This window comes from Pipistrellus kuhlii, unplaced genomic scaffold, assembly GCF_014108245.1.
Source record: "Pipistrellus kuhlii isolate mPipKuh1 unplaced genomic scaffold, mPipKuh1.p scaffold_m20_p_9, whole genome shotgun sequence".
Lineage (NCBI taxonomy): Eukaryota > Metazoa > Chordata > Mammalia > Chiroptera > Vespertilionidae > Pipistrellus > Pipistrellus kuhlii.
In genome coordinates, this window is record NW_023425595.1 from 42,511,222 (window position 1) to 42,526,415 (window position 15,194).

General features: G+C 39.6%; 2 protein-coding genes across 4 annotated transcripts in view; one reads left to right on the forward strand and one right to left on the reverse strand.

The window, feature by feature from the left end:
* Positions 1–390: 390 nt before the first annotated feature.
* On the forward strand, positions 391–8,988 carry TMEM126B (transmembrane protein 126B). 3 transcript variants are annotated; one of them, XM_036427345.2, is made up of 5 exons: positions 391–546; positions 4,922–5,040; positions 6,345–6,538; positions 7,581–7,692; positions 8,847–8,988. In XM_036427345.2, the coding sequence occupies exons 1-5, from the start codon at positions 466–468 to the stop codon at positions 8,908–8,910; spliced, it is 570 nt and encodes a 189-aa protein (XP_036283238.1). In that variant the 5' UTR covers positions 391–465; the 3' UTR covers positions 8,911–8,988. The 3 variants fall into 3 exon arrangements, with proteins under 3 accessions (XP_036283238.1, XP_036283236.1, XP_036283237.1); XM_036427343.2 differs by lacking the exon at positions 8,847–8,988 and adding an exon at positions 7,940–8,255; XM_036427344.2 differs by lacking the exons at positions 391–546; positions 8,847–8,988 and adding exons at positions 3,870–4,314; positions 7,940–8,255.
* The window catches only part of CREBZF (CREB/ATF bZIP transcription factor), a 34,909-nt gene continuing 20,879 nt past the window's right edge, over positions 1,165–15,194 (reverse strand). The window contains exon 3 of the mRNA XM_045577923.1: positions 1,165–1,411. The gene's annotated coding sequence lies outside the window, so the exon portion shown is untranslated. The remainder of the gene's footprint in view (positions 1,412–15,194) is intronic.

The window sequence follows — 15,194 nt, forward strand, 5'->3', positions numbered from 1 at the left end:
GCCGGTTGGGGGCTCGAAGGGGAGGAAGTGCCCGAGGAGCGAGAGCCTTAATACACGGTCCAGGCCGGAGGGGCGAGCTCCTTCCAGGAAGGAAGGCCCGGGGCGGGCAGCTCGCCCCGGCGGAGGTGCCCACAAGAGAGGGAAACGCGCAGCTTCCATCCCCCCGTGTTCGCAGCGCCCCACGTTCCCCTCCAGGTGGGAGAGGGAGCCGGGCTGACCAATAGCCGCGCTCGGGAACAAGGCGCTGGCAGGAGGGGCGGGCCTAACGGGCGTCCGGGTCTCCTGGGAGCCAATGAGCAGCCGTCGCTTCCGGACACCGCGCCCAATCACAGCCAGGATGGAGGGCGCGGCTTTTGACTGGGTCCGGACGGGCCGGGACCGCACGCGAGAGAGAGGCGTGAGCCAGCGACCCCGCCCACCCCGGCGCCGGGGCCCCGCCCACCGGCCAGTCACGTGAGCGCCAAGATGGCGGCGCTCGGGCGCTCAGCGGGGGCTGACTCGAGTGAGAAAGGTGTGCTGCCGGTGGGAGCTGGGGAAATGCCCAAGGTAGGCGGGAACCCGGGGGAGAGGCTGGGACCGTGGTTTCTGCAACCTCATGGGGTTGGCGGGCTCTTCTGAGATGATGCAAGTCAAAGGGTTTGAAAATCTAAAGAGAACAGCTCCCAAGTGCAAGAGTCTTCCAATGACGTCCCAGTGGCCATAGAATGAGGCAAGAGAAAGTATTATAGGAGACCTCAAGTCCAGTCTTGATGGCTTGCCGCTTGTCTTCTCGTGCCCCCGAGCCTTTGCACTGGCCTCACCTTCCACTTGAAATACCTCCTAGCACCTCCCCCCCCCCCCCATGCCCGCCTCTGCCAAATGCTCCTTTCAGCTCTATTGTTTTGATTGATTTTGTTGTAAGGCAGCCGCACTGGGTGTTAGACCCATGGGGCCAGATCAAACCAAAATCAGAGCTCCACACCCTCGGTACTTCGGTTCTGGCTAGGAAAGAATTCAGAGCAAGATCCAAATAACTGTAGGAACGTGTATTTGGTGAATCACAGAGGTAGGAGAAGTCATTCCTGGAAAAATGGGCTTAGGAAACAAGTTATGGAAGTAAAGGAAGGGCCCCTGGAGCTTGGGTGTGAGGGGGCCAAAGGTAACAGCCTGGGTTGGGGAGGAGGGAAAAGGTACTGCTGCTCCCTGGAGGGAGAGCCAGCTGGGTCCTGTCCCAAAGGTTTTAAGGGTGGAGATTTTAGGGCGGTCCCAGAAGATGATCTCAGTAGAATATTCAGCAGCTTCCCAGGTGTGTCCTCTCAGGGTTGTGGACTCCACTGACTGATTGGCGGGCACCAGGATAGGGGGTCATTATTCAATGTAGCTGGTTCCAGCTTCAGCCTGGGCTGGTTTTGTAGTTGATCTGGGCCTGGAACTGAAATACAAGAATCAGTGTTATCTATAGGGAGGAAAGGTCAGGGGATCTGAGCCACATGACCGACATGGTAGGGGAAGAAAAGTCACCCTGGGCCAGGGTCCCACCCTAAAGTTGATTGTCCCTTGTTACCCCTTAGTGCCTTCTGTACCTGGCCCATCATCCTTGCTCTGCTCATGTGTCTAACCACCTTCAATTTTAGAGAGAGAATGGAGAAACATGGATTTGTTCCACTTACTTATGCATTCATTGGTTGATTTTTGTATGTTCCTGACCAGGATTGACCGGTGGTAACCTTGGCTATGGGACCACACTAACCAACGGAGCTACCCTCCTAGGGCTCAGTATTTGCTTAAATGTCACTTACTACAGAAAACCTTTCCCGCACTTTCCTAGCTAGGTTAAATATATTCTTTCTTATATATTTTTTTTTTCTTTATGACACACTAAAGGCCTGGTGCACGAAATTTGTGCAGGGAGTGGGGGGGAGAAAGGGAGGGCTCATCCTGGTCTGCACTCTCTTGCAGTCTGGGAGCCCTCAAGGGATCCCTGACTGACAGGGAGCTGGCATAACCCAGCAGTTGACATTCCTCAGCATGATCCTGGCTTCTGGTTGAGCAGCGCACTCCTTGTGGGAGTGCACTGACCAGCAGGGGAAGCTCCTGCATTGAGCTTCTGGCCCCCCCCCCCATGGTCAGTGCGAGTCAATTTGCATATTAGCCTTTTATGATATAGGATTCATTATGTTTAAATTATGTGTGTGTTTGTCCTGACCTCCCTCTGGGTTGTGGATTCCTGAGGACTGACCACATCTCGATTATCTCAGGGGCTATCAAATGAGGAATGAATATGATATAAAACCTAGAGTCAGGTGACATAGTACGATAAAAGCACTACATAACCATAAAATATTTTGCAAACTATGAAACCTTCATAAATTCACTTTCTAGTATATTGAATGGCCTTGGACTAATTTTGATATAAAATGTTGGTTATAGCAAAATCGTTACATTTCAATACTTATTAAAAGTCTATCGGAAAGTTACCCAACAATTTTTGCTTTAATAACAGTCCCTTCCAAAGACTAGGCAGGAATTCAAATATTTCCTGAACTGTTTGAGTATTTTAGGATTATAATCCTGGTGTCTGTGTTCCCTATATATGAAGATGCAGACAAGGTACAAGGTTGATAAAAGTCATTACCTGAAAGTTTTGTGGGGAGTAAGGAATTTCAGTGACTTAGATAATAGCAAAACATAAATTTATCCAAGGTTTCTGATTATCATGTTACTGATTTCTGCCTTCCTAGAATATTATAGAGCCTCTATCAGATATTACTATCTCTTCTCTTCCATTTCCCATATAGATGTCAGAGAGAGGCAAGCAATTTAAGTCTAGTCCCTGAGAAATTGTAATTTGTAATTGTTTCCCTGTTCTCCCCAGATATTTTTAAAAAGAAAATAGAACTAACCGAGTACAGTCTGTAATGATGCAGGGAAGGAAACTGGCCCATTATTATTGTGTAATACCATTCACCAAGGTTCAAAGGAGCCCATATCTTTAGGATACTGATACCAGAGATGAATTGGCCTGGCCTTTCACTAGTTAGGCTTAGTTCTGCTTCATATCACTTATTCAGTAAGTGAATATTACAGTGATGTTCAACAAGTGTCCATTGACTACCAGCATAAAAAGAATCACCAGGTCCTTGGTGGTTTTGCCCACAGACTGAAAGTTCCCAGGTTCAATTCTGGTCAAGGGCATGTACCTCAGTTTTAGGTTCCATCTCCAACCCTTGTTGGGGCGTGTGTGGGAGGCAACCAATCGATGTGTCACTCTCACATCAGTGTTTATCTCTGTCTCTCCCCCTCCCTTCCACTCTCTCTAAAAGTCAATGGAAAAATATCCTCAGGTGAGGATTAACAACAACAAAAAAGAATCACTGGTGCTACTAAAATAAAGATTTCTAGGCTTCACTCTACTCCTACTGAATCCAGATATCTCAGGAGGAAGTTCAAGAGACTGCATTTTAAATAATTTTCCAATGTGATTCTTGTGCACACTAAATGTTGAGAATCACTGACTTATTAAGTATCTTCTTTGTTATTGTACTTAATCCACTCATTCTCTTGCCCTGTACTTCTGAAATATGAGATTTAGTCTGTGCCCTTGACTAAATTTAATGTTACTAATGTGGAGGTTGGTATAAATTGTGAAGGGCCATAGATTTTTTTAGTATCTATTCAACCTGGCTAACCTGGAGTCTCATAATGCTTTTGTGGCAAAAGATTTAATAAATGTTTTTATTAAAAATTTTCATGGAGATCTGAGAATCTTATCCAGAACACAACATTCAGAAAGGAACCTTTCTCAGAATCTAGTTTTTTGTTTTATTCTGTTTTCCCACTGGTGTCTGGTAAGATGCTATTGGCCAAACACTCGTGATCCCTTGACATTGACAGCCATCTCTTCATACATCACAGTTGGGACACAGGAACCTTCCAGCCCTAGTGCCCAGTGCCATGGGTACTGGCTCACTGGCATGCCACACAGCAGTTTCCAGTAAAGTCCCTGCTTCGCCCTGGGCACTACTAAGAAGTTGGACATGTAACTTACATAATCGGGAGCCATGATCCACTGTGTCTTCCTAGCCTGGAACACTGTCCTTCTTTCTGAAGTTCTCTCTCACTGTTCTCCAAAGCAATCCTGCTCTCTCCCATCTCTCGAGGAAACTTAACATAATCTCCAAAATGAGTGCAGGCTTTCAATCTCTTTCATAGGATAGAGGTTGTTGTCAAGAAATAGCTACTGTTTTCTTCCAGCTCTGATAAAGCTAGAGCAAGGAGAACTGCAAAGGGCCTGGCTACCTTGGGGAAAACTATAAAGAAAACAAAAATATTTCAGTAAATTATCCTTCTACACTATGTCCTGAAGCAAGTCAACCTTTCTGAACCTTATTTTTCTCATCTGAAAAATTGGAGATGATTATTGTCCTACCAACTTTTCAAAATTATTGTGTAAATCAAAAAAGACATGGTCTAGCCAGTGTTTTTCAACCTTTTTTGGGCAAAGGCACACTTGTTTCATGAAAAAAATCACGAGGCACACCACCATTAGAAAATGTTAAAAAATTTAACTCTGTGCCTATATTGACTATATATAAAGTAATTCTCTTGAATAGGAATCAAATAAACACAAAGAAAGTATTTTATAATTACTTTATTATGAAATATTAAGTAAACAAAATAGTGAAAAATTATAAAATTCTTGTCTTGTCTGCACCTACGGCACACCAGGCAACATCTCTGCCGCGGAACAGCGGTTGAAAAACGCTGGTCTAGCAGATAATAAGAACTCACTAAATGTTGATTAACGAAGTAGGTAAAAGCAGATGACAATATGTGACACATTACTATAGTCTAAATGTTTTTTAATTGGAATCTGTAGAATTTATAAGGTCTAATATTAATATCATTAGCTATTATGGTTCTCCAATTTTGTGTTTTCCAGGACATCAAGATGGCAACATACACACGTGGTCAACCCAACCCCTCTCTAGGAGATAACAAACTTGGATCAATGGTCATTGAAATCATAGAAAAAAAATTTGAATATCTTAGAAAAGAAAAGTAAGAAACACACACAGACTGAAAATCAATTACTTTTTTCTGCAGATCTGAATTTCTGTTGTCTCTGAATATCTAAGATTCTCTTAACTTTATTGAGTTGGTTATGAAGAAAGCTTATTTAAAAAAAAAAATGGAGAAAAACATGGGTAGATGAAAATAGTGGTCTGTTAGAATATTGGAATTGTGGATAATTACTTTTGCTTCTTAAAAAATGGCCAAAATTGTTATTGAAATGTTATTTGTGCAATAAACATTTTAAAATTAAAAGTAATTAGGAAAGCCTGACCAGTGTGGCTCAGTTGGTTGGAGAGTTGTCCTGTACACCAAAAGACTGTGGGTTCGATTTCTGATCAGAGCACATACCAAGGTTTTAAGTTCGAGCTCTGGTTGGGTGCATACAGGAGGCAATTGATCTATGTTTCTCTTTCTCTCTCCCTTCCTCTCTCTTTAAAATCAATTAAAACACACACACACACACACACACACACACACACACACACCCATATCCTCAAATGAGGATTTAAAAACTTTTTTTTCCTTAGTAAATAGGAGAGTATCGGTTGGAGGCTACTTATATTTAATTGATGACCAGTTGTAATTCAATTCAGTTTAGAATTGATTACCTTAACCACAGTGCTGAGTTCAACAAACAGGAATATAGATCCCATGATGTACATATAGTTTCATATTACCATTTTGACTTTTTAGATTTTTAGAGCTCAAAAATAAAATCAAAGATGTTGACCTTATACCTTATATATTTCTGGATTTGGGTATGGGTCAGAATAAGTAAAACTAGATCTAGCAGATCCCTTTGGATGAAGTTTTGGAAATCCTTAACAAGTTACTTTAAATGTATCTGGACTAATTAAAAATAATTATTTTTTAGAAAGCCTAACCAAATATAAAAGCCTAACCAAATATACTGCTCTTAAGGTCGTTTTGAGAAAAACGACCTTAAGAGCAGTATTCTTGGATTTAGATATAAAATTTGGCTACATTGTAACATATAGTCATATTTCTTTGTGGCTAAAATGTATTCTCTCTCTTTAAAAGAGCTCCATTTTAGAACCACTGTAAATATTCTCAGAAAGAGAATTATATCCTCTGATTAGAATGAAAGTTCCATGAAGAATAGGATTTTTTTCTGTATTCACTGCCCTATCCTCAGCATGTACGTTTCATATAGTAAGTGCTAAGAAATATTTGATGCTGAGTAAATATGTGATAACAAATGACTACAACCCGGGAAAAAGGTATCCATTAGGAAAATATGTTAACCTTGTTTATTGTTTTTCCATCAGTACTTTAAATATACGTACGGCACTGCTCATTGGAACAACAACTGGTCTCTCTGGAATACTGGCAAACTTCCTTTTCAGACACTGCTTCAAGGTTAAACATGATGCTTTGAAGACATATGCATCATTGACTACACTTCCGGTTTTGTCTACCTTAATTACTTATAAGTTTCTTGTTACAGATCCTTTATATTCAGGTAAATTTAAATTCATTAAAGTATACTGTGTTCATGTCTAAGTAAAATTACTCATTAACATATACTGTTGCTACTACTACTACTAATCCCTTACATTTGTATATTGCTTTTCCACTTACAAAGAACCTTCACATATATTGTCCTATTTCATCCCACAACAGCCCTCCTAATAAGACAGGGCGAGTCGTTTTTACAAATAAGCAGCAAAAACAGAGACATGTTCAAGTCTAAGAAGCAACATAATATACTGACATAAAAGCAGGCTTTGGCAGATTACACACGATTTCAGACCCTAACTACTATTTGAATTTTGTGACATTTATCTGAGACTCAACTGAGTCTTATCTATGAATTAGGACTAAATACTTACCTCACAGGATTGTGAGAATTAAGATGGTGTATGTTAAATGCCTAACATAGTATGTGGTATATTATGGGCTTCTAATGTTATTTCCTGCCTCCTCCCATTATGTTAAATTTCACATCTAGTAATTGATGGAACCTCTCAATCCCTGTGCATTAGATCCCTGCTTAAATCTCTCTTCCCCAGGGAAACCTCCTCTGATTCCCTCAAGGTATCTAGATACATTATATATTTTACCTTCAAAGCATTGTGCACCCTTAAAAGTATTTATAAATATTTGTTTAATATCTTTCTTTCCTGATTGACTAGCCTGAAGGTTAGATATTGGGTCTCTTTTATGCAACACTGTATCCCTAGCACTTAGCATATGTATGACACATAGACAATAAAAATGGATTAACCTGGAATCCAGAAGTCTGGTGAGCTAGTTTAATTCTTTATTATAAAGTTGTTTCTGCATATATGTAAGAGATAACTTTCCTAATGTAAAGTGCAATAAAAGCACTTTTAAGACATGGTGCATTTAGTCAGTCATATGCTGTAGACTGTATTTCTAGTATTATTCCCACTGTTTCACTGTGGTTGAGGACAGTGCAGGTAACTACTCTGAGGGCACACGACTTTCCTAATGTTTATCCTGAGTTTTAAAGAGAGATCAAATTTACTTGTGTTTTCCAGGTAATATAAGCATGGAAGAATGTGCTCTGAGAAGTTCACTGGTTGGCATAGTATGTGGTGTTTTATATCCAACTGGTTTGGCTTTTTCTAAAAATGGACGTCTGGCAGTCAAGTAAGTCTGACTATTCTCTTCCTTATTTGTTTAAAATATTTATATATATTAGTAAAGTGTCCTTATTCTTTAGCTGCCATTGATACATTTTAATCAAAATATAGTAGTTTGATATTTCAGATAGCTAACATTTAACCTTTTTTGCTAGCTACATGAAAGACCTAGAATAAAAATTATCAATGTAGGAAAAATCAAATTCTTCATAGAATATTCATCCAGAAGTACTTACATATTTTTTCCTTTTTAGGTACCATACTGTACCACTGCCACCAAAAGGAAGGGTTTTACATCATTGGATGATGCTTTCTCAAACAGATATAAAAGGAATGTTGATTCCTCTAGTCTTTCAGATAGCCTTTGGAGTATTTCTTGGTATAAAACATTATGAAATATTTCAGAGTACGTTAGAGAAAACTGAACATGAAGATTAATCAAATAGTGAATGGATTTTTTATGGTGAGGACTCGGGTATTGCTGAAAGAGTTCAAAGTAACTCTGGACAATTTGTTTCTATTCTTTTGCCTAGTGTATAGCAGGTTCTCAATAAATATTCAGGAACTCAATAAATAAGTTTTTTCTTTCTTCCTCATTGTATGTGGAAATGGGTTTAGGCCTCAAGTTCTGATCTCCTGTCACTCATCAAACATTTATTGAGCAACAACTGCCTCTCAGGCACTGTGTTACATATAATAAGATATGGTCATTATCCAGAAGGAACTCAAAATTAGAAGATAAATTAAACATGAACACACAGCATTAGAGAGTTTGAGAGGTATACACATAATTCTGTGGCCACATTGAGGATGTGGATCTTAACTATTTGGGCAAAAGGGAAACTATAGAGAAGTAACATTTGACCTAAATTTTTAAGAAGTTAAAAGTTCATAAGAAAGCAAAATACAGAAATAGCATACAGCCCATTCCTTCACTCTAAACTCTAATTCAGCCAGCTTCTTATAGCTAACAAATTCTTTTCACTGTGCTGTTTAAAGAACATATATTGAGTGACTACTGGCTATGCGTTTATATAGACACCAGGGGTACAAAGATTCAGTCCCTACCCTCATCAAGTTTAAAAGCTAAAGGAAGAAATCAAAGCATACTTCTTTAAGTCTGCTAGGGCATTCCTGAGCTACACATTTATCTTAGTTTAGGAATAAATACTGTCTGATGAAAAGATACAGAATAGAAACCCACAGCCCATTCTCCTTGTCTTAACCATATTTATATTGAGACTAAAGATTTGATCATCTGAGGCCCCAAGCAATCCAAAGTAGAAATGGAAGTCTTAATAAGGTGTTTATGGCATCATATATAACAAAGTAAAATATGTGTACTCTTTTGCTAATGAAAAAAAAAAATAGCCATATAGCTTTGTATTTTCAGAATAATTTATGATAACTTGAAACTCTAAGGAAAGGGCAAGTAATTGGGGGTGGGGCGAAGGAGGTTCAGGGGAATCAAGTCAAATAGATAACTAGATCAATGGTATTCATATTTTAACTCAAATTAGTATATGACTACATGAATACTTTCTTGAGATACTCAAATGATCCAGAAATATATATACAAGGTGGGGCAAAAGTGGGTTTACAGTTGTATGTGAACATAGAGACTCCTTGTATTATTATTTATTAATCGTATTATTTTCCATATGAGCAACTGTAAACCTACTTTTGTTGTCCCTGCTATGAGAACTCCCTCCCCCCCCATTTCCTCCAACTGTGTTAACCAATGTATCCTATATAATAAAAGGCTAATATGCAAATCGACCAAAAGGTAGAATGACCAGTCACTATGACATGCACTGACCACCAGGGGGCAGACACTCAACTCAGGAGCTGCCCTCTGGTGGTCAGTGCACTCCCACAGGGGGAGCGCTGCTCAGCCAGAAGCCGGGGCTCATGGCTGACGGTGGCGGGAGCCTCTCCCACCTTCGTGGCAGTTGGACATCCCCCAAAGGCTCCTGCAGGCCAGAGAGAGCGCAGGTCAGACTGAGGGGACCCACCCCCGCCTCCAGTGCACCAGGCCTCTAATATATATATATATATTTTTTTGCTAAATAGAACAAGACTTGAAAAGTCCTCCTGCTCTCCCACTTCATTCTATTTCTACTCTATTCGCAGGGGTAAAGTTAGCATGCCTCTTGCAGTTTTCTTTTGTTAGATTTTTTTTTTAATAAATTGTATTATCCATACATATTATGCTGAAAATTTTCACTTAACCATATGTCTTGGAGATCTTTCTAACTCATTACATATACCAACACATTCTTTTTAGTGGCAGTACATTCTTGATGATTCCAATATTCACATAGATGATCCTTCCAGCACCCTGGTCTCCCTACCACTTATTTCAATGGTCATACTTCAGACCTGACTGAAATAACAGACAGAAGCCACTATTCAGTATTTGAAGTGTGAATATTCTAAATTGAAATGTGTAAAATACACATCAAGTTTAAAGATTTACTATGTAAAAAAAGAATGTAAAATATCTTATAAATAATCTATTGATTACATGTTTAAAGGTTACTCAGTAATATTAGGTTAAATAAAAGAAAATTTGTTTTTTCAATGTGTCTACTAGGAAATTTCAAATTATATACATAACTCACAGTACATTTTCATTTCTACTATGTTGCTTTAGACCTTGTCATTATCAAATTCAAATTCTTCACATTCTCAGTTTTAAAATCCAATTTTATCACTATCTCCTGTCCTTCCAGTTCATTTCATTCTCAGGCCATGACTCCAGCATTACTTCAACCTTTCCAGAACCTATACTCCAACAGTCCCGCTAACTTTTCACTGCCCCTCATCCCCTCACATCCTTATTGCCCCTCTCCAGTTTCAGCCACATCAATCTTTTTAAAGTTTCCCAATCTCGAGGCAAAAGATGAAAACAAAAATGAGTCTAGCTAAAGTTGATAGTTAAATAAAGACACTGGCCTCTTTGTTTTCTTTTGTGAATTTTCTGTTTATGTCTTTTGACCATTTGAATTGTAGAAGCTCTATAAATTGTTTTATTTCCTCATATGCTTAAGTAGTAATCTGAGACATACAGCAAGGTTGACTTATGTTCATCCTCCCTGCCATATGAAAGCAGAAGAGAATTGTATTTCACGCCATGATTTCAATTTGCCTTTTCTACAATAGAAAAGTCTAGGAATTCTTGCCCAAGTGGTTGTAATACCGTAGATCTGAAAGAGGAAATTAAGGCAAACTTCATCTGGGTGAACCACAATGAAGAAAAGCAGCAAGAGGTGTCAGATACAGCCTGGTTCAAATCCTAGCTTCACTAATTACCAACAGGCTATTTCACCTCTCTGCATCTCAGTTCCCTCATCTGTAAAATGAGGAATAAAGATTGTATTAAGTCAGAATTAAATTAGTTCATATACATAAATAAAACAAGAAGTCTCTATGTGTTGCAGCCATTATTGTCATTGTTGTTATTACTGCATACATAGCCTGTAGTTATGAGTTTAGCATTTTCCTAGGAAACATCATAAAGAAGCACAACAAAGAAAATTCACAAGATATATTTCATTTGAATAAATATATATTCATTTATTCAGATGACACTGATTCGACAACTAGTGTATGAAACACATTGTATACCACACACTGGACAAGCTGCCTAACCTTTCTGACTATGTTTCCTCTGAAAACATTCTAATAACTGCTTTGGAGTGAGGTTATAAGGATGAAAGGACATGGAACCATACCTGGTATATAGGAGGTGCTCAATAAATGTGTTTACACTGTCTGTTTTCCCTAGTGGGTGTATAACAATGACTGAGATGTTGTCCCTGCTATGAGAACTTTCTTTTTTGTCTTTTCCCCCCATTTCCTCCAACTGTGTTAAACATGTGATTTTCCTCTGCTTTTGCATTGTATTCCATCATACTGCATAGCTTGGCAATGTATTATATGGATTTTTCTCCCAGCTTTTATACAATTGTATTGTCTTTTGTAAAGTATCCAATATTTGAATTTCAAGTTTAAGCAGTAATATAATGAAAAAAAATGGCTTTCCACAGATGTGGCTGATTTGAATAGAATTTGTTACTTACCTTCCTAAGATGCCCATCTGGTGTGGTTCAGTGGTTGAGTGCTGACTTATGAACCAGGAGGTCAGGGTTCCATTCCCTGTCAGGGCACATGCCTGGGTTGCAGGCTTGGTCCCCAGTAGGGGGCGTGCAGGAGGCAGCTAATCAATGATTCTCTCTCACATTGATGTTTCTATACCTCCTCTCTGTAACCAATAAAAACATTAAAAAAACAAACAAACACATTTCTCCAAAGATATGTAACCCATATTTTTCTACTTTTATTCTATCCCTACAAAGATAGTCACAGTAACATTAATAAACATAAATAATTGAATCTTAGTAGTCCCTACCAGGTTCACTAAAGTAACAAAGCCCCCGCTAAAGTCACCCCAAGATTAGGCATAGCAAAAGGAAAGATTAGTGAACTTGAGGAAACAGCAACATAAACTTCAAAATGAAACTGATAAAAAAAAAAAAAATCTCATTCATTTATGGAATATAATGAACATAAACTGATGAATAAAAACATCCAGAGACAGAGAAGCATTAATCAGATGCTCAAACCTCAGAGGGAAGGTAGAGGAGGGTGGAGTGTAAGGGGGAGAGTCCAACCAAAGGACTTGTATCATGCATATAAGCCTAACCAATGGACACAGACATGAAGGGAGTGAGAGCATGAGCAGGGGAATAGGGAGGGAGGGCCACAATGGGAGGATAAAGAACACATGTAATACCTTAGACAATAAAGAAAAAAACCTGCCGAAACTGGTTTGGCTCAGTGGATAGAGCGTCTGCCTGTGGTCTGAAAGGTCCTGGGTTCGATACCGGTCAAGGGCATGTACCTTAATTGTGGACACATCCCCAGTCGGGGATGTGCAAGAGGCAGCTAATCGATGTTTCTCTCTCATTGATGTTTCTAACTCTCTATCCCACTCTCTCCCTCTCTCTAAAAAACAAACAGCAAACAAACAAAAAAAACCCTCAATAAAATATATTTTTTAAAAAACTGATAAAAATTAAAATAGTATTAGTGAATAACCTTACAAACCTGTAATTGAAGGCATCGAGGGGATGAGCAGAAAAAAATTTTGAAATATTAATGGCTGAAAATTTTCCAAACTTTATGGAAATTATAAAACTAAATATTCAAGTTCTGGTCCAAGGTGGTGACATAGGATGCTCCTAAACTCACCTCCCAAAGACACACTGAATCTACAGCTACACACAGAGCAATGGCCTCTGAAAGAAACCTAGAAACTAGCTGGGTGACACCTACACATCAGGCAAGTGAGAAAATACACCAAGTGGGCAGGAAAGGATTGAAACACACTCTCACCCTAAGCCCCATCCCAATACAGCAACATACGCTCAGGGTGGAATTTAAAAATCTCGGCTTCTCCCTGGGACACCCAGTGCCTCAAATGTAAGATGTCCACCTGAGGGAAGGGCCCCCAAAATACCCAGCTCTGAAAGCCAACAGTTTTGTTGTCCATGAAACTCACAAGACTATAGCAAACAAAAAAGCAGTTGTTAACGGGTAGAAAATCTCCCCAGGTCAGAGGGAGCAGGCAAAAAATGCCCATCTCCCAGTTTCCTCTGAAAAATGTCCCATCTCCTAGTTATCCCAAAATCGTCCCTTTCCCAGTTTTGCACAGTTTAACGGATACTGCCCACAGTCAGAATTCTAATTTAACACGTCTAGGAGCCAACTGCAAGCCTTCCCGGAGACTAAGGAAGCTGGCAGACACCTCTCTACCTTCTTTCCTGAGACCACTCCACGTCACCAGTATCTCCCTGGAAGGAGCTAATACATCTGTGCAACAGCTTTTGTGCTGCCACCTATGGGACATGTCCCCCGATCTGGCTCTGATAACCAATGAGCGTCCACTCACTATTGCCACAGGACCATAGCAAACAAAGAACCAATTCTTCTTTTATTGGAAAAAAAAATATTTTTTTTCCCAGAGAGGGAGAGAGAGAGAGAGAGAGAGAAACATCAATGATGACATAGAATCATTGACTGGCTGCCTCCTGCACTCCTCCCACTGGGGTTCAAGCCCACAATCGAGGCACAGGCATGTGCCCTGACCAGGAATCAAACTGAATGGAACCATGGACTCCTGGTTCATAGGTCGATGCTCAACCATTGGGACACCACAGCCAGGCAAGAACCAGTTCTTATCCCAGCTAGTATATCCCCAGGGCTCAGCAAAGAGGGATTAGGAAAAACAAACAAACAAACAAAAAACAACCCATTTCCCAATCTTCAAAAGGGGTCTATTCATGTATTTTATTTTATTTTTTATTATTTTTTAATATATTTTATTGATTTTTGTACAGAGAGGAAGGGAGAGAGACAGAGAGTTAGAAACATCGATGAGAGAGAGTCATCGATCAGCTGCCTCCTGCACACCCCCCACTGAGGATATGCCCGCAACCAAGGCACATGCCCTTGACCGCAATCGAACCCGGGGCCCCTCAGTCCCCAAGCCGACGCTCTATCCATTGAGCCAAACGGGTCCCGGCAAAAGGAGTCTATTCATGTATTTTAAAAGATACTGCCTGACCAGGTTTCTAACATAGCAAGCATCTAGGGGCTAACTGCAACCTGCCCCCAGAGAGCAGGGAAGCCTGCGTACAACCCTTACTCCAGCCAGCTCCAAGTCCCGATATCTCCCTGGAAGAACTTTTCAGTTAGATGTAGTCCCACTTGTTTATTTTTGCTTTTATTGCCTTGACTGTTTGTGTCAGATCTAAAAAATAATTAAGACCAATGTCGAGGAAGCAATGCATTCTTAAACAACCATAGGTCAAAAAAAAAAAAAAATCTAAGGGAACTTAGAAAATATCTGGAAATAAACAAAAATAAAAGTACATCATCAAAACTTATGAAAGCAGTCTAAGAAGAGAAGTTTGTAGTGATAAACTCATTAAAAAAGAAGGATCTCTTGGCCTGGCTGGTTTTGCTCAATGGATAGAGCATCGGTCTGTGGACTGAAGGGTCCTGGATTCTATTCCTGTCAAGGGCACATGACCGGGTTGTGGGCTTGGTCCCTAGTGGGGAGCATGCAGGAGGCAGCCAATCGGTGATTCTCTCTCATCACTGATGTTTCTATTTCTCTCCCTTCCTCTCTGAAATCAATTATATATATATGTATGTATATATATATATATATATATATATATATATATATATATACACACATATATATATATGGATTGCAACTAAAAAATCTAAACCTATACCTCAAGGAACAAACTAAACCCTAAGTTAGCAGACAGAAAGACATAATAAAGATTAGAGCAGAAACAACTGAAATAGAGAATAGAAAATCATATAAAATATAAATGGAACTCTTAGTTGTTTTTTTCTAACAGATTTACAAATTTGACAAACCCTTAGCTAGACTAAATAAGAAAGAAGACTCAAATAAAATGAGAACTG

What these genes read in the sequence shown, in the direction of transcription:
- TMEM126B (XM_036427343.2), top strand. Translation starts at nt 466, where the DNA reads ATGGCGGCGCTCGGGCGCTCAGCGGGGGCTGACTCGAGTGAGAAAGGT. An exon ending in TACAGATCCTTTATATTCAG is followed by an intron (nt 6,539 to 7,580) that starts GTAAATTTAAAT and finishes TGTGTTTTCCAG; the next exon opens with GTAATATAAGCATGGAAGAA. An exon ending in AATGGACGTCTGGCAGTCAA is followed by an intron (nt 7,693 to 7,939) that starts GTAAGTCTGACT and finishes TTTCCTTTTTAG; the next exon opens with GTACCATACTGTACCACTGC.